This window comes from Lepus europaeus, chromosome 13 (assembly GCF_033115175.1).
Source record: "Lepus europaeus isolate LE1 chromosome 13, mLepTim1.pri, whole genome shotgun sequence".
NCBI classification, from domain to species: domain Eukaryota; kingdom Metazoa; phylum Chordata; class Mammalia; order Lagomorpha; family Leporidae; genus Lepus; species Lepus europaeus.
Window position 1 is genome coordinate 8,299,647 of NC_084839.1, and position 18,248 is coordinate 8,317,894.

The window sequence follows — 18,248 nt, forward strand, 5'->3', positions numbered from 1 at the left end:
CTGCAACAGTAGGTGACCGTGACCGTGGGCCCTGCGTCCAGTCTCTGCAAACCCGAGCAGCCTCCTGGGAGCTGTGAGACGCGGCGAGGGGGCCCGAGGCGAAGCTGTGGCTCCTGCAACTTTGCAGACCTTGCTCCCGGTTCCCCTGCTTGCCGGCTGGGGTTCTGATTGACGAGCTTCCTGGAGCAGGCTCTCTTGCTCTTACACGAGCAGGGCCCGGCCAGCTGTGCGTATCGGCAGGAATCCTGCCCGCTGCGTGCTACCCGGCCTTTCTAGATAGGAGAACCGAGGCTCGGAGAAGTCAAAGCAACCTGGTCCAAACCAAGCAATTGGTGATCGGTGACGTCGTGCCAAAGTTGAGCCGTGGTGCCTGCAAGCCCTGTGCTGGGCTTTTCCCGCACTTTCTGGGGCCTCCCGTATGTTTCCTGGGGACCGAAAGTTTCCTTTTTCTAATCGGAAACACCGTGAGAAGGTGTGGGGTGGGGAGACGGCTTCCACGCGTCCTGGTCTCCACGGCGTGTTCTGGTGCAAAGCTCACGCCTGGCATGGGGCCTCTGTTGCCCGTCCTCCACGGCTGCCCCCGCGTCCCGCCGTGGTCCCCTGTTCCCGTGGTTCCCCTGCTGTGACTCACAGCAGGTGCACCGCCGAGGGCAGCTCCTCATTCAGAGCGCTTTTTTCTGTTTGCCCTCCTTCCTCGGGCCGTTTTCCCAGAAGTGGAACTACTGGTTCCTCGTGTGTGCGGCCGCTTCACGCCCCACTACCAAGTAGCCCCCAACGGTGGCGCCCCGCCCACTTCCCACTCTGACCGGCTACTTCTCTTCTCTCCCAAGCCTCATAAAGAGAATGGCTCAGAGCGTGGTGGAAGTCCTGGAGGACTCGAAGGGGAAGGTGCAAGAGAACCTCCTGGCCAACGGAGGTAGGTGCTGACGACCGCTGGGGGACACCAGGCCCAGCCGCTCGGCGCTCTCCTGGCTGCAGCCCTGGCGGAGCCCGCCCTGATCCGCTGAGTGGGCTGCATGCCCGGAGCTCAGTGGCGCAGCCGAGACTTGGGGTGGTTACGTCTGTGTGACTCCGGTGCCTCGATCTGGCCAGCCTCACCGCTCACGCCCCCCACGTCTCAGCTTGGCTTCCTGCGTCTGATAACCCTGCCTTCTTGTGTTGCAGGTCTGAAGGAGAAAATGAAATGTCTAAAGAGTAGGTTGGGCCCGCTTGCCGTGTGTGCTCCGTGTGACCCACTTGCCGTGTGTGTTCGGTGTGACCCTGCATGTCCCCGGGAGGCTGGGTGCTGGTTGGGTCTTGGGGGTGCGGCAATTTCTCAAGTAACAACCTCGTAGCTCGATCACGCATCCGCACGGCACAGGCGGCCAGGGTGCTGTTCCCTTGCCCGTCTTTCTGGGGTCGCCCCTGCCTCCCCCAGGCAGCCTTGCAATCATGAGCACCCTGACTCTGCGGGGTTCCCCAGGGAGCTTCTGCATCCTCGCCCGGATGACCGTCCCCAGGCTCCCTGCCGCCTGCTCTCTGAGGCTGTCCTGTGTGCTGTACCTTCACCGTGGCCAGTCCAGGTGGGGCTGTGAGAAGGGGGCCGTTTGCTTCGGGTTTTTTTCCGGTCTGCTCTAATGGATGCATTAAACAGGGGTGACCCTAGGGATGGCAAGTTCCCAATGCCTTCCTGAGCATGAGCTATTTGTCACACTGGTGCTCACTGCTCATCCTAATAGAAGCTTTGTCCAGTGGCCCAGCTGATCCTGTCTCCCAGCAGGTGACTTGTAGGGCCCTGGGCTGAGTGGCTGGTGAGCACATTCATGTCCCCCTCCCCCCCATCCTTCCTGCCTTTTCAAAACAAATAGTCTTTTTAAAAAATCTGCTTATTTGCATTTTATTTGAAAGGCAGAGAGAGACAGGAAGAGATATTCTACAAATACCCAGAGCAGGACGAGGTCAGGTGGGAGCCAAGAGCCTAGAACTCAATCCAGGACTCCCACATGGTCAGCAGGGACCCCAGCCCTTGAGCCGAGTAGAGCCAGGACTTGAACCCAGGGCCACTTCTCTACAAAAAAGCCTGGTATTTAGGGCATGGAAATTTACATTAAGAGTGGCCACAGGGTGCTGGTTCATGTCCCAGCTGCTCCACTTCCAATCCAGCTCCCTGCTGATGGCCTGGGAGAGCAGCAGAACATGGCCCATGGGCTCGGGCACCTGCACCCATGTGGGAGACCCAGGTGTAGCTCCTGACCCAGCACTGGCCGTTGTGACTATTTGGAGAGTGAACCAGTAGGTGGAAGATTTTTCTGTCTGACTCTCCCTCTTTCTCTGTAACTCTGCCTCTCAAATAAGTAAATAAATCTTCAGAGTGGCCGCCGTACTCACACTTCTGCTCTAATTGCATCCCCTTAAAGCCAGATGTGGCTGTTGCGTGGTAGCTATCCCCAGGCACGTGGCTCCAACCCCGAGAGACGGCCACCTGTGTTCTCAGGGGAGGGAATTCAGCTTCCAGGCCTCCTGCACGGTGGGTGCCAGCGACTTCCAAGGCGGGAGTTTCCAGAGCGTGCTCTGTGAACCAGCCCCCAGCAAAGGCCGGGGCGGCTGCGGCACCTGTGCCAGCCCTGTGCACGGTGGTGTGGGCAAGGCTCTGAGAAGTCCTGCAGGCCAGAGGCCTCTCCAGAGCTGCCCGGCGTGACCTGGAGGACACCGCCCAGGGCCTAGTGATTGACAGGGTCACCCAGGGGGCCTCGGTGCCCCCTGCAGGTGGGGTCTTGCGGGGCAGTTTGGGGCACTGTCGTCATGGAGCAGTGTGCACCCCGACCTTGGCGAGTCCCCTGCCTGCTTCCCTCACCCACCAGTACGTGGACGGAGCAGCGATCACCGCGTTGGCTCTCGGGTTTCCTTGGGCTCCTTTCTTTTGCATCCTTTGCCTCCTGCTGAGCGTGGAGCAGGGCATTGGTGGTGGAGTTTGCTGAGCTGGACGTCGCCCGTGGCCTCTGGGGCTGGCAGGGCGGTGGGTCTCGGCCCTGCCCTCTGCCGCCTGGCCCTGTTTGGGTTCTCACCTGAGCCTGTGGTTGCTCAACAGGTGCGGGCTGTGCCTGGCGTGTTTGGTTTGGGTGTCTGAGTCATGGTTCGCTCTCCCAGGCCATCCGCTCTGGCCCTGCCTTCCCGACTCCAGCCTGGGCGCAGGAGGCCAGGCCTGTCCTTTCTGGGCAGAGGAGAGAGAGCTGCAAGGCTGGGAGGCACAGGGAGCCTGGGGGAAGCCGAGGTGTCTGTGCACAGTGTTCCGCCCCACGGCACCAGTGTGCACAGGTGCAGGGCCCTTGCGTGTGTGCCCCGGGCCAAGGCTCGGTGTCTGACACTGGTGCTGGGGTCAGGAGGTAGGAGCAGAGGTGAGGAGGAGAGGAAGGCGGGGGGGTGGGGGGGAGAGACCACAGTCACAAACCTCAGGGTTTCAGGAGTCTCCTGCCTTGTCTAATGTCCTCTGGCCCATGGGTTGGATGGAGCGCGTGCTGGGCCCTGGGAGCTGATGCGACACAGGTGCAGCTGGGCCCTCCAGCAGCGCACAGGGTGGGGCCCGGGCTCATGTGCCACACAGCAGGCCGGCTGAGTCCAGTGGCACCGGCGGGGCTCCTGGAGGGGAGGGCAATGCCATGAGGAGCTGGGACGGTGGAGTGCACGAGGCGAGGGCATGGTAGGATTTCGGCAGCTCGTGGTGCCAGTTGCCCTGGTCACCAGGATTTCTGTCAAGGTCCTGTGCGTTTTCTGGACACGTCTCCTTGCAGGGCACCATGGTGGGCTGTGGGACACCCAGTGGGGCCCTTGAGAGGCTCAGCAGTGGCCGGCAGAGTCCCAGTGTCACAGAGCTCAGGGACCTCCCAGAGGAGCCGGGCTTCCTGCACCCTGGGTGTTGAGGGGTGGGGGTGGCAGCGAGGAGCCCAGCATGACTTGGCTGGGGTGGGGGCTTCATGGAGGAGGCCCACACCCGCCCTCAAGGCTGCCCGGAGGTAGACTGGGCCTTGGCCAGCGCCTGCCCATGGTGGGGTTCAGCATGTGGGTCTGTTGCAGGAGGGCCCCTCGTGGCGTTCCTGTCCAGCCTCTGACCGCAGCCCCCATTGTCCTCTGGCCATCTCCTCGGGCCTGAGTCCGTCCACGATCGCACGTCCCCAGCTGGGTAGCAACAGCAAGGCTGACCCCAGTCTGCCTCCGCCTGCTCACCGCTCTCCCCGGACGCCGTGCACTGTGAGGGCTGAACAGCACAGCTCCGGAGGCCGGAGGTTCAGGACCAGGTCCCCAGCCCACGCCGTGTCCTCACGCGGCCTTCCCTGGGCGTGTGCGTGTGGATACAGAGTGTGGCTGAGCTCTGGGGCCCCTGTTTATGGGGGCATGAGTCCTGCAGCACCAGGACTCCGCCCCCGGTGCCTTAGGGGTACCCAGTCCACAGGCGCTGACTCAGCCCTAATTCCAGCGCTTGTGACGTAAATGTACAAACCCAGTCCTCTCCCAGCCTGGGAAATCTGGGAAGTTTCTGGAGCAGGGGTGGCTGAGGGCAGTGACCGTGTCCCCTTGCAGCCCTGCTGTGCCCTTCTGCTGGGCGGGCGGGGCGAGGGCTCGGTGTGCATGTCACTCTGTGTGGTGGTGGTTACATAATTGCCATGTACCAGGGCATCCCATTGGCAGAGTGGCAGTGATGAGAGCTCTGAGTGGAGCCGAGCAGGAAGTTGACCCGGGTGACTCGTGTGTCCCAGCCTAGAGAAGTGGCCAGGCGCCCTCCAAGACTGCCGGGTGCCACCACTGTCCGTTTTCGCGAGGACGATGGTTCTGTCCCAGGTCGGTCCCCTCCAAGTCCTGTTCGGTTCCCCTCTGCCCACACGTCAGACCCTGGCCTGTCGCACGCTGAGCTCACCTCTTCTCACCTCTGCCCCTCCCCCGCCCAGTCGCTCAGCCTAGGGAGCTGGGTGTCACCAGGCTGCTTGGTGGGTCCTCCCCCACATTCCCCAGGGCTGCTTCAGCACCCCCATCAGCTCCGCATTCCCCTCCCACACCCTCCTCGGCTTCTGTGAGCGCCAGTGCCACTGGCCGGCCCCTCGCTGCCTGGCTGGCCCGTGGGGGCTTGGAGGGTGACCTCGTCGGCACCATCTGTGTCCTGCTCCTGGCACATAATGGGGCTGAGGGGCTGGGGTCCTGCATTGGCACTCATGCAGGATAACTTGCAGGTGCGACCCTCACGGCCAGTCCTTGCCCTGCTGCCCAGCCTCCGTCCACCTGCCCGTTCCACCAGCTTCCCCCGGTGACTCCTGGGGCCCATGGCACTGCCAATGCTCCTTACCTCACCTTCGGTCTCTGAGGGCTGCCATGGTGCCACCCTGCGCCCTCCCTGGTTCCCCACACGCCCTGTCGCCAGCTCTCCGGCTCGCTGGAGGCTGTCGCTTGCCCAGCTGTCTCCCAGTAGACTGTGAGAGCCTGAAGCTGGGTGGGGGAGGGTGTCCTGTATCCAGCAGGTGGACACACGGCTGGGTGAGGGCGACTGCCTGTCAAGAACGGTGACTGTCCCCTGCTGTGTGCACGGTGATGGGCTAGGAAGCATGGGCTGGCACACAGCTGGGGCCAGAAACCCACCCGGGACGGGACGGCGGTCCCTTCAGGGCTGGGGGGCTTCTGGGGACTCCTGTAGCCCTCAACACCTGCCACGTCGCCTCTTGGCCTCGGAGCAGGTGTGTTGAAGGGAATAAGGAAGGCAGCCAGCTCGGGGGCGCGCTCTGAAAGTGGTGGGGCGAATCTGAGCACAGTCCCTCGGCGAGGCGGCTCCCCGTGGCTCAGGCGAGGGGCTGAGCTGGTTCCTTGCCTGCCCGAGGTCCGTTCCATGTCGTGTGTGTCTGACCTCAACTCCGCTTGCTCCTTCCCCACACAGAGCCCCAGGCACCCCGAGGACGGCAGGGGTTTTGTTTTTGGTGAGAAATGGGCAAAAGGGAAGCAGTGCGTTGTGCTCTCTGTAGACGTGCGGACTCGGGCTGAGTCGGCGCTGTAGCAGCAGCCAGCTCGCTCTCCATCTTGTCTGATCTCAGAACCAAACGGGGCTGGGCCCGGGGAGCTCTTGGGTAGCAGGAGGACACACACTGGAAAGTGCGCGTCCACGCCGCTGGCACACGCCGTCACAGCAGCAGCCTTTTGCTGTTCACGATGCATGCTGGGAGCTTCGCAGTGCACGTTGGAACTGTCTGGTGCCGGGCCTCAGGAGGCAAGGGGATGCTCCTCCTGCAGGCCGTGGCCTCCGTGATGGGCCCTGGGCTGTGTGGTTTCAAGGATGGCTGCTGGCTCTCCAGCCTTTGGGGTACCGCGAGACAGGGCAGTGTGAGCGAGCGGCTGGCGCAAAGGCAACAGTTGGCCTGATGCTGTCCACACAGCAGAGCCTAGGGTGGCAGCCCCCCGGGAGGAGACCTGGGGCACCGAGGTGCACCTGCTCCAGGGCCCCTGGCTCTGTCTGCTGCTGTGGTTTGCAGAGGGGCATGGGTTCTGCCGCCCCTGGGGCATGTGTGCCATCCCAGAGCCCCAAGTCTGAACACCGGCATCTACTGATGGCTTCCTTGGGGTGGGCGGTGATGCGGGGCCCAGGGCTTCGCGGTTTGGTCTAGGGAGACATGGAGAGCCACACTCACGGGCTGTACTGTGTCTCTGTTCTTCCAGTTGACCTGACGTCTTTCGTGACTCACTTCGAGTGGGACATGGCCAAGTACCCTGCAAAGCAGCCACTGGCGGGCGTGGTGGACACGTTGGCAAAGGTGAGAGGGATGGAGGGTGGCCCCTGATGTCGCAGAAGCAGAGCTGGCTGTGCTGGGGCCTCCCTCTGTGGCCCAGGCGAGGTCAGGGCTCTGGGTTTCTGGGCAGCCCTGGACAGGAAGGGGATCGCCCAGCCTCCCCACCCCTCTCATGTCCACTACCCAGAAAGCTGGTGTTCAGGACACTCCCCACTGTGGGGGTCGGGGGGCTGAGCCCCTAGTGTTGGCACCCACAGGCGCTCGGCCCCACGCTGCTTTGCCCTTGGGAATCTGACGCCCGGTCCCTGGGTGACTTTATAAGCAAAAGCGCTCACTTCAGTGGAGTTTGTGAGCCAGCTCCCCAGGCTGCTGTCCGCTAATCCATGGCCTCCAGCACTGAAAACCCCATGGCCCGGGTCCCTGGGGACTTCCCGTCCTCCGCGGGGGCCCTCCCCATGTCCCGTCCCCACCGCCGCGGCACACTGAGCTGTTATTTGGCATCTGCTGCCGGTCTGTGGTGGGGAGAGCGTCTCAGAGGGCCAGGACGAAGGTGCTGTGTTCTCTCCTGAGTGTGGCTGGCGGGTCGGGAGCAGCTCTGGGTCCCATCCCAGTCTCCTGGGATGAGAGAGGGCCGGAAGTCCGGGGAATCTGGGTGCCGCCCAAGGGGCTGGCCCCTCCTGGAACAACGGGCAGTGACTGCAGAAGGCACCTGTGCCAGGTGTGGTTCCTGGCAGGGCGCTGTGCCCATCCACCCTGGATCCGGAAGTACAGGATTCTCTGTGGGTGGCCCGGCGTGCTCCGACTCCCAGGGAGGCCAGGCCCCGTGGGGGACATCCTGCCCTCCTCGCAGAGCGCGTGGTTGTCTTGGGGAGTAAGGAGATCGGGTTTTGCTGCCGTCTGCGGCGTGCCCAGGGTGACTGGCAGGACAGCAGGCAAGGGAGGCGGGCACGGGTTCTGATCGCGCTCCAGGCGTGCCTACAGCCAGAGCCATGCGGGGCAGCCTCCTCCCACTCACCTCCCCCGACTTCAGGTGAGGAAGTGCTGAGGGCTTGGTGACGTGCCTCGGGTTTTCTGGCCCGGGAAGGCGGGACATGGGGACCGGAGCCCCGAGCTGTGCTGTGTGCAAGGCCCTGCTTCCCTGCTGCGGCTCGGAGCCGGCTCTCGGATGCAGCGGGGGCAGAGGTCCTGGGCTTTGGTGCGCCAGGCGCACGTGCGTGACACCCCGGCTTCGGCTTTGTTTTCTGCAAAAGATGACTAAATCTGCCCTAATCCCTGCGTGATCTCACGCCATTCTCTGGCATGGAGCCCAGAGAGGTCAGAGAGCTCGCATCAGGTCGCCCAGCCAGGCAGAACTGGGGCTGGCGTCAGATTCGGGCCCCTGCGGTCCCAGGGCCCCACGTCACTGACTTGCTGGCTCCGGCACCCTGGGCAGCTTTTCACTGCTCTGGTGAGCCAGGAGAGCGATGGGAGCCAGGGGCTCTTTTTTGTTTTACTTTTTATAAAAGAAAATGAAGGTCTGTCTTTAAAAAGATCTGCACACTGTACCCACGTTCACTTTGTTTCTGAGACTGCACTAACGTTGTGTGGTGCAGAGCGGTAAGTGTGTGTGTGTGGCCTGGCCGTGCGTGCAGTGTAACCTTGCGTGGTTGTACAGTGGAATTGTGTAGCTGGGCAGTACAGGTACATGATGTGTGCTAAGTGTGTGTGTGTGTGTGTGTGTGGCCTGGCCATGTGTGCAATATAACCTTGCATGGCTGTACAGTAGAATTGTGTAGCTGTGCAGTATAGGTACACAGTGTGCGTGTGTGACCTGGCCATGCGTGCAGTGTAACCTTGTGTGGTTGTACAGTACAGTTGCTTAGTGCAGTGCAGGTACACAATTTCTAATGTGAATACCCAAAATCAAATAAATTAGAATATTTGGGAGTGAACCTGACCTGATGAGTGGGTAACTCCACCCCCGACCTCATGTGATAGGTCGCATTCAGAGCGCAGGCTCACTAAAAGTGTGTAAGTCACCTTCATGTGTGTGAGTTGTGAAACATTTGAGTTTTGTGCTTAGATGTGGGTCCTGTTTCCAAGAGATATCTCTGTATCAGTCTGTCTCTGTCTCTGTCTTTCTATGTCTCTATCTCTGTCTCTTTGTCTCTCTCTGTCTCTCTGTCTCTCTGTCTCTGTCTCTTTGTCTCTCCCTGTCTCTCTGTCTCTGTCTCTTTGTCTCTCTGTCCCTGTCTCTCTCTCTCTGTCTCTGAGGAATACTCTGTGGTTTAGTTGTGAGGGTGTACCCTACACTGATACAGTGCAGCTCAGTGCAGTGTGTAGTTGTACGCACAGCTGTAGAGTGAGATGTGGTGCAGAATGGGTGTGCGGTGCACTGTAGTAGTGTTAGTATACACAGAGCGTAGTTGTAGCTCAGCTGGAGTGGGTGAGATAGCATGGTTGTGATGCAGTCGAATATAGTAGAGTTCAGTGTGTTACAGACTAGTTGTGATGTGGTGTGATGGAGCTGTGGAGTACAATGTAATGTGTAGCTGTGATGTGAGTGTGGCTGTAGGGCAGTGTGTGTGGTCTGGTTGTGATGTGAGTGTGGCTGTAGGGCAGTGTGCATGGCTAGTTGTGATGTGTGTGGCTGGAGGGCAGTCTTTATGGTCTGGTTGTGATGTGTGTGTGGCTGTAGTGAAGTGTGTGTAGGTGGTTGTAATGTGAGTGTGGCTGTAGGGCATAGTATGGTGTGCTCTAACATGTGATGTGTGTGAGGCTGTAGGGTACAGTGTGTGTGGTTGTGAATGTGGCTGTAGGGTACAGTGTGGTATGGTCTGGTTGTGATGTGAGTGTGGCTGTAGGGCAGTGTGTGTGGTCTGGTTGTGATGTGAGTGGCTGTAGGGCACAGTATGGCATGATCTAACATGTGATGTGAGTGTGGCTGTAGTGCAGTGTGGTCTGGTTGTGATGTATGGTTGTAGTACAGTGTGTGTGGTCTGGTTGTGATGTGAGTGTGGCTATAGGGCAGTGTATATGGTATGGTTGTGATGTGAGTGTGGCTTTAGGACACAGTGTGTTTGGTTGTGATGTGTGTGTGGCTGTAGGGTAGTGTGTAATCTGGTTGTGATGTGTGTGTGGCTGTAGGGCGCATTGTGCATAGCTGGTTGTGATGTGAGTGTGACTGTAGCGTAGCTGTGTTTTGGTGTGGTCTGGGTGTGCAGTAAGTTATCGGTGGGACAAGCATCATGAAGGGCATGTGAGATCTATGTGGTCTCTCTCTGCCTTCCCGTGACCCTCATCATTCCACAGTGGCACGTTTTCAATAACTGAGGTCTTATTTACCAAAGGAATCAGACCCTGCATGTGTGCAGGTGGAAACGCCAACGGCCTCCTGAGCCCGGCCCTGCGCCTCTGCTCGCCCGGTTCCCTCCAAAGGTGTCTGTGTCTGCCGGGGTGGAGTGGACTGCCGCGCGGATACGCCGGCCTGCACACGGGCTCCTGCGCCCTGGGCCCCTGCACGCTGGGCCCCTGCGCCCTGGGCTCCTGCCTGCTGGGCTCCTGCGCCCTGGGCCCCTGCACGCAGGGCTCCTGCACACGGGCTCCTGCGCCCTGGGCTCCTGACCGCTGGGCCCCTGCGCCCTGGGCTCCTGCCTGCTGGGCTCCTGACCGCTGGGCCCCTGCGCCCTGGGCCCCTGCACGCAGGGCTCCTGCACACGGGCTCCTGCACCCTGGGCTCCTGACCGCTGGGCTCCTGCATGCAGTCTCCTGCGTCCTGGGCCCCTGCACGCTGGGCTCCTGTGCCCTGGGCTCCTGCACCCTGGGCTCCTGCCAGCTGGGCCCCTGTGCCCTGGGCTCCTGCCTGCTGGGCTCCTGTGCCCTGGGCTCCTGTCCGCTGGGCTCCTGTGCCCCGGGCTCCTGTCCACTGGGCTCCTGCGCCCTGGGCGCCTGACCGCTGGGCTCCTGCGCCCTGGGCTCCTGCCTGCTGGGCCCCTGCGCCCTGGGCTCCTGACCGCTGGGCCCCTGCGCCCTGGGCTCCTGCCTGCTGGGCTCCTGACCGCTGGGCCCCTGCGCCCTGGGCCCCTGCACGCAGGGCTCCTGCACACGGGCTCCTGCACCCTGGGCTCCTGACCGCTGGGCTCCTGCATGCAGTCTCCTGCGTCCTGGGCCCCTGCACGCTGGGCTCCTGTGCCCTGGGCTCCTGCACCCTGGGCTCCTGCCTGCTGGGCCCCTGTGCCCTGGGCTCCTGCCTGCTGGGCTCCTGTGCCCTGGGCTCCTGTCCGCTGGGCTCCTGTGCCCCGGGCTCCTGTCCACTGGGCTCCTGCACCCTGGGCGCCTGACCGCTGGGCTCCTGCGCCCTGGGCTCCTGCCTGCTGGGCCCCTGCGCCCTGGGCTCCTGACCGCTGGGCTCCTGCACGCTGGCCTGTTTTCACCCAGTGGTCCCCGAGCTTCCTGGAGCAGCAGCCGCCATTGCCGTGCATCGGTGATGTCTGTGGCGGAGCTGCCTCCAGGCTGAGGAGGGCCTTGCAGAGCCGCGTGGGGGCAGACAGGAATCTCCCACGCTGGCCTCGGGCCTGCACAGCGTCCCCTGCCGGGATGCCGTGCTTTGGGACCAGTGCCTTAGGGAAGGGGTCTGCTGTCGACGCTGGAGCCCCCGACAGCTGGGGCTGGGGGGCGGGGCTCTCGGTGGCACCGGCTTCCGAGCGCTCGCGGCAGCCGTCACTCTTGACACCTGCTGCTGTCTTGAGGGCTTCCCCCAGCTGGGCCTGTTGGACGGTGTTCTCTCACTGGTGCCCACCCTGGCTGTGACCCTCAGCTGGGCAGGCAGGGACCAGAGGCTGGCCCGCCAGTGAGCACGGAGCCCTGCTTGCAGCCTGGACTTGAGTGGTTTCGCACTGCCCCTGCCAGTCTGCTGGGGAGGGGGGGGCATCTGGAGCGTGTTCCCTGCACCCTGGACCTCCAGAGCCAGCAGGGGCCCCTGCCGCATCCACGTGGTGCCTGCCTCCGACTGCAAGGACTGAGCCTGGGGACACAGGTGAAGCATGGACCAGGGTCAGCCTGAGCCACCCCAGCCCCGGCAGAGCCCAGGAGGGAGAGGTGTGGAGGGCGCGGGATGCCCTGACCACATAGGGTCAGGGGGAGGTGGAGCTTGGCATGCAATCCTAGCCAAACACTCCCAAAACTGGCGACACTGGCCCTCCCCGTGTGCAGGCTGACTGTGGGCCCGGGGGCTGGACCGTCTGGGGTGAGGGCGTGGCCATGCGCCCATGCAGGCTGACAGCTGGGGCCTTGTGAGCAGCCAGTGGCCACTCGGCAAAGCTGCACCAGCAGCCGCGATGCTCACGGTCGCCGGGGGCGTCTGCTTTCCCACGCAGCAACTGGCACAGATCGAGACGGACTTGAAGTCCCGGACGGCCGCTTACAACACGCTGAAGACCACCCTGGAGAACCTGGAGAAGAAGTCCATGTGCGTATCTGCCGCCCAGCTGGCCTTGCCTGCCTTTCCCCTCCCTGGGCGGCTCGGGAGCGCGGGCCCACGCGTGAGCGTGACAGTGAGACAGAGCCGCGTGGGGCGGGCAGATGGGCGGTCACACCGCCCTGTGTGTGCCTGTGGAGAACGTGGTGCTGCTGGTCCCCAAGCCCCCTCCCCCACCCCATCCAGAACGCCCGAGGCGCTGCCCTGGGTCTTCCCCGTCGTGGACGCTCTACGGAGAGGTGTCAGAACCTGGCTCTTGGTGTGGAGCAGGGGGCATGGTGGGCTCTGCCGCCCGGGTCACAGCAGCCTCAGGGACCCGGGCACCTTCCCCAGCTGGCTGAGAGCCACCGCGTGGAGGGGGGAGCCGGGTGCTCCTGCAGACAGCCCTGTTAGCAAGGGGTGGGGGTATCGGGAGCAAGCATGCTCTGATGAGGCAGGTAGTGAGCGCCCTGTGGGTGGAGGTATGTGAGCAGCAGCCGTGTGAGCTCCTGCAGAGGCTCGAGGGGCCTGGGCAGGGTGGGGTTGGCGTGGAGGAGCTCTTGAGTGCCCCCAGCCTTCAGGTCTGGTTGTTGAGGTTGGTTCCTGAAGGTTCTCTCCAGAGGGGCAGCCCCGGGAGCTCAGAGCCGGCTGCCCGCCCTCGGACGGCTCGTGCTATGGGTGCAGGGCGTCACCTGGCAGGTGCCCTGCTGTGTGTCCCTCTTAGAGCTGGCGGGCCAGCTGCCTTGTGTGTGCAGGTCCTGAAGGAATATCCCTAGCCCGAGATCTGAAGCGTGACGTGCTCCAAAACCCGAAATGGTCTGAGCGTGTACACGATGCGGCAGGTGGAAAATTCCACCTCGACCCCGCGTGCTGGGCTGCGGGCAGCTCACAGGTGTGCTGACAGTGCTGTGTCCTGTGTGGACAGCGTGCGTGGGACCTAATGGAGTTCACAGTTAGACTCGGGTCCTACCCCCGAGATCTCCCATGACGCACGCACAGATTCCCACGTTCAAAATTATCCGAGACGCGCTTTCTTCCGTTCTGGTCCCAGGCGTTTCGGATGAGGGACACCCACCCTGTAGTCCATGTGTGGAAAATTAAAAACCTGGCAGGGGGGCGGGCAAAGATGCGTTTCACAGGCACCCTTGTGGCGGGTCCCCTGCCTTCTCATCAGAGCTGCGTGGGTGTGAGCCGTGCAGCCTGGGAGGAAGGCAGAGGGTCCTACGTGGCAGTCTCGGCATAGGTGGTTAGGCGTGGAGCCACCAAATCGTGGTCCTTAGAAGTGGCCGACACTGGAGCTGGCACCTGGCCCGGCCTTTCCTTGCTGGGCATTCATCGCTCCGTCCGTCCGTCTGTCCGTCCGTCCGTGGTCTGCGCTCACTTTAGTTGATTTCTTGAGCATGCAGCCAGCGAGTGAGCGAGGGGTGCATACAAGGAGTGGCGGGCGCCTCATCCCCTCTTTGCTTGGGACGGGGTGGGGGGATGCTGTGTGCTGAGCCCCATGGGTAGAAAGGAGAAGTCAGTTACAGCGTTTGCACGTGTAGAGCTTACGATCGCTCATTGCCCATTCACGGGCAGGGGCCTCGCGCTGGGGGCACAGAGGAAATGCACACGTCACAGGGTGGTCTGTGCCCACGGCAGCCTCTGCGGGTTTTGTGCACGGCTGCCCAGTGGTGGTGCAGGCAGGGGGTGGGAGAGGAGTGTGGTCTCTGGGGGCTGGGATTGCACTGTTCCTGTGGTCTTGGGTGAGCGCATGGGGACATTGCCCGGGGAGGCTCCGTGTGTTGCTGGGTGCGAATACTGTGTCCAGTGCCTGCAGCGACAGGCGCACACGCTCCCTGTAGGTGTCTGTGAGTGGCAGCTGAAGGGCTGCACACCAGGGGCAACCTTGAGCCCCATGCCAACGAGGCCATGACCTTGATTCGGGCCAGGCCTGCCGAGCCTATGCAAAGCTGTTTTGGGCGGGTGTCCCCTGGCTGCGGGACCCGTGGGCTTGTAAAGTGACACGGGGCTCTATCCGGGCCATCTCCGCTGAGGCCGTGAGCTGACACCCGAGGAGCTCGAGCTGCCTGCCCGCTGCTGGCAGCTGGTGGCTGGCACCGGGGCACGGCAGGGCACGCAGGTGTTGGGTTCTGCAGCCCCTCTGCTGACTGGTGAGAGTGCGAGAGGCCCTGCCAAGCTCTCTCCCTGGAGGGGAGAGGGTGGCAGCGGGGCTGGGCCAGGGAGGACCATTGTATGGGGGAGTCCCCGCCTCTCCCAGGCTCCAGCCTGCACACCCTCCTCCCCCATGCCTGGGCCTTGTGGGTGTGAGCGCGGTCCTGTGTTCCCCTGGGCTGACCACAGCCTTGGCTCCCCGTCCCTTCCAGGGGGAACCTGTTCACTCGGACACTGAGCGACATCGTGTGCAAGGAGGACTTTGTGCTGGATTCTGAGTATCTCATCACGCTACTGGTCATCGTCCCCAAGTACGTGGGCCAGGAAGGGGCGGGGGACACTGGCCTGGCCACAAGCCTTGCTCTCTGTGTCTGGGGCAGTGAGGAAGAGGAGCCCCCACTGGCCTAACCTCTGGGAAGTAGGTGCTCCTGCACAGGGCCCCCTGAATGGCAGCTGGGGTGGTGGTGGTAGAAGCAGCCATGCTTTGTGCACCTGCTGTGGGCCTGGAGCATCACAGGCGGCCCTTTTCTGGCCTGAGAGGTCTCCTGCCCAGGGAGCTCATCAGGGCTCACACAGCCAGCAAATTCAGCTGCACTCAGCCCCTCCCTCATGCCTCCCGTGCGTGCCCTGCGGCCCCATCCTGGGCAGAGCTTGTCCTGCTGCAGGGCCTCGGGGATGTTGGGAGCACTCTCCCTGCTCACTGTCAGCTCCTCGGGTAGGAGGGGTGAGCAGCGCTCCGGGCCCTTGCTGCTCGGATCACTGCACAGGGCTGTGTTCTTGCAGGCCAAGCTACTCACAATGGCAGAAAACCTACGAGTCCCTCTCGGACATGGTGGTCCCTCGGTCGACCAAGTAAGTGGGGCCCAGGTCTGCTGGTGAGCAGGGTGGTGCACTGGGTGGGGGGAGGCGGGGGGCTCCCCTGCACCTGTGCCCTTGCGAGTCTCTCGGCCCGGAATTCCTTTGTCATATCCCAGGCCAGGGGCCTTGCTCTTTCAACCTCCACTGCCTCTCCTCCCCCCGGGTCTGGCACCCGGTGCAGGGGCCTCTGCTGGCCCTCTGTGTTCTCCGCCTGGCATTGACTATCCCCAGCGTGTGCCTGGTTCCAGTGCCTGCCTGGGGGATAGCTGGGCACCGAGCAGGGGAGGAAGGTGGGGATCAGGTCCCAGCTGTGTCCTCTGGGGAATGGACACAGCTGGGAGGTCCAGCGAGGGGCAGTTCCGGGAACGGGATGGGACCGATCTCTGTGCCTTGGGGACGCTTGCCCACGAGTGCACAGCAGAACCCCGAGTCCACGATCGTGCTGACCTGCACGCCAGGAGTGGGGTGTGGTGGCACGGGAGAGAATTGCATGGTAGTTTAAGTGGAGTGGCTGATACCGAGGTATTTATCATCCTTCAAGCTATTTTGTATGTCTAAGTCGGTTGTGATTTTAAGAGATTTTAGACAGAGCCCCAGGCAGGCAGCCCCGCCCGGGGAACTTGCCTCCCCCTGCCCGCTCCCCTCCCATCTGCCCCCTGCAGGCCTGCCCACCCCAGTCCATGCTGGAGGCCTCTGCCCTGGGGCACCTGCTGCCCAGTCGGGCTCTCCCAGGCCACTTGCTCAGTCATCAGGAGCTAAACCAAGGGGTGCAGGGGACAGGACGGTCACCGCCTGAGGTCACGGGTGGGTGGGTGGGTGGGGGAACGAGCCAGCAGCTCAAGGGAGGAGGAGCTGGGTGTGCAGGTAACAGGGGAGCTGCCGGAGCTGGCCTGCCGGGCACGGGCGTCCCAGGCTCGCCAAGCGCCCTAGAGCTGGGCTCGGCAGCCAACTCTGCCTCTCCTACCAGAGCCTCAGGCCCTGCACTGTCAGAGGGTGTGGGGGAGCTGCCCAGATGGCTCTCGGGAGGTCTGGGGCCTGCGACGGTCCCTCTGGGGGCAGGGGATCCGAGACACAGGGTGGCCAGGCCAGCGTGCCCAGGAGATGCCCGGCCCAAGGACACCCACTGTCTTGGTCTTTAGGCTGGTGTGACTCAGGAAGCCCTCAGCCCCCTGCCCCCCACGCTCCCATGTCATGTTGTTGGGGACGGGGGCCCCAGCGCTCCTGTGTTGGAGCGTGCTGGGGATGCTGTGTCCAGCTAGGACTCACACAGGGCCAGTGGGGAGGGGGCGGGGCACACAGCCCGTGTAGGAGGAGCTTGGTCCCCCCCCCCCCCCCCTCGCGTGATGGGCAGGAGATAGCCCAGGCCTCTGCACGCCTGCCCTAGCCTGGAGCCGGTGTGGAAGAGGCGGCCAGAGGCAGGGAAGCCAGGAAGAGCGAGGGTTGTCCTCGCTTCCCGGTGCTCGTTGGCTGCAGGGGACACAGGAGACGGCCGGGCCGTGGGGTCGGCCTGGGCCGGGTGTGTGGGTCCGCAGTGGACAAATGCCCCTCCCCACAGGCTGATCGCCGAGGACGGCGAGGGCGGCCTCTTCACTGTGACTCTGTTCCGGAAAGTGATTGACGACTTCAAAGTCAAAGCCAAAGAGAACAAGTGAGGGGGAGGCCTTGGGGGCAGGCTCTGGGTCCGGTCTGTCCCTCTGGGTGGGGATGGGGTCTCTGGTCTCTCCTGGGTGGGGGTGGGGAGTCTCTGGTCTGTCCCTCTGGGTGGAGGTGGGGTTTCTGGTCTGACCCTCTGGGTGGGGGTGGGGTCTCTGGTCTGTCCCTCTGGGTGGGGGTGGGGTCTCTGGGCTATCTCTCCTGGGTAGAGGTGGGGTCTCTGGTCTGTCTCTCCTGGGTGGGGGTGGGGTCTCTGGTCTGTCCCTCTGGGTGGGGGTGGGGTCTCTGGTCTGTCCCTCCTGGGTAGGGGTGGGGGTGGGGTCTCTGGTCTGCCCCTCTGGGTGGCAGTGGGGTCTCTGGGCTGTCTCTCGTAGGTGAGGGTGGGGGTCTCTGGTCTTTCTCTCCTGGGTAGGGGTGGGGATGGGGTCTCTGGGCTGTCCCTCCTGGGTGGGGGTGGGGGTGGGGTCTCTGGGCTGTCTCTCCTGGGTGGGGGTGGGGGTGGGGTCTCTGGGCTGTCTCTCCTGGGTAGAGGTGGGGTCTCTGGTCTGTCCCTCCTGGGTAGAGGTGGGGTCTCTGGTCTGTGTCTCCCAGGTAGTGGTGGGGTCTCTGGGCTGTCCCTCTGGGTGGGTGTGGGGTTTCTGGTCTGTCCCTCCTGGGTGGGGGTGGGGGTGGGGTCTCTGGGCTGTCCCTCTGTGTGGGGGTGGGGTCTCTGGTCTGTGTCTCCCAGGTAGTGGTGGGGTCTCTGGTCTGTCCCTCTGGGTGGCGGTGGGGTCTCTGGGCTGTCTCTCCTGGGTAGAGGTGGGGTCTCTGGGCTGTCCCTCTGGGTGGGGGTGGGGTCTCTGGGCTGTCTCTCCTGGGTGGCGGTGGGGTCTCTGGTCTGTCTCTCCTGGGTAAAGGTGGGGTCTCTGGGCTGTCCCTCTGGGTGGGGGTGGGGTCTCTGGTCTGTCCCTCCTGGGTGGGGGTGGAGGTGGGGTCTCTGGGCTGTCTGTCCTGGGTAGAGGTGGGGTCTCTGGTCTGTCCCTCTGGGTGGGGGTGGGGTCTCTGGGCTGTCCCTCTGGGTGGGGGTGGGGTCTCTGGGCTGTCTCTCCTGGGTGGGGGTGGGGTCTCTGAGCTGTCTCTCCTGGGTGGGGGTGGGGTCTCTGGGCTGTCTCTCCTGGGTAGAGGTGGGGTCTCTGGGCTGTCCCTCTGGGTGGCAGTGGGGTCTCTGGGCTGTCGCTCCTGGGTGGGGGTGGGGGTGGGGTCTCTGGGCTGTCTCTCCTGGGTGGGGGTGGGGGTGGGGTCTCTGGGCTGTCTCTCCCGGGTAGAGGTGGGGTCTCTGGGCTGTCTCTCCTGGGTGGGGGTGGGGTCTTTGGGCTGTCCCTCCTGGGTGGGGGTGGGGGTGGGGTCTCTGGGCTGTCTCTCCCGGGTAGAGG

The 18,248-nt window shown here is 63.3% G+C and overlaps 1 protein-coding gene across 3 annotated transcripts in view; it reads left to right on the forward strand.

The window, feature by feature from the left end:
- Positions 1 to 18,248, forward strand: part of ATP6V1C2 (ATPase H+ transporting V1 subunit C2) — a 47,368-nt gene that overhangs the window by 23,231 nt on the left and 5,889 nt on the right. For 2 of the 3 annotated variants that reach the window (XM_062208958.1, XM_062208959.1), the window contains exons 4-9: positions 831 to 916; positions 6,667 to 6,761; positions 12,092 to 12,183; positions 14,538 to 14,636; positions 15,109 to 15,177; positions 16,739 to 16,831. In XM_062208958.1, the coding sequence (XP_062064942.1) occupies positions 831 to 916; positions 6,667 to 6,761; positions 12,092 to 12,183; positions 14,538 to 14,636; positions 15,109 to 15,177; positions 16,739 to 16,831 (534 nt within the window). Of the gene's footprint in view, positions 1 to 830; positions 917 to 1,164; positions 1,195 to 6,666; positions 6,762 to 12,091; positions 12,184 to 14,537; positions 14,637 to 15,108; positions 15,178 to 16,738; positions 16,832 to 18,248 lie in introns of all 3 variants that reach the window. The other variant, XM_062208960.1, reaches the window with a different exon arrangement.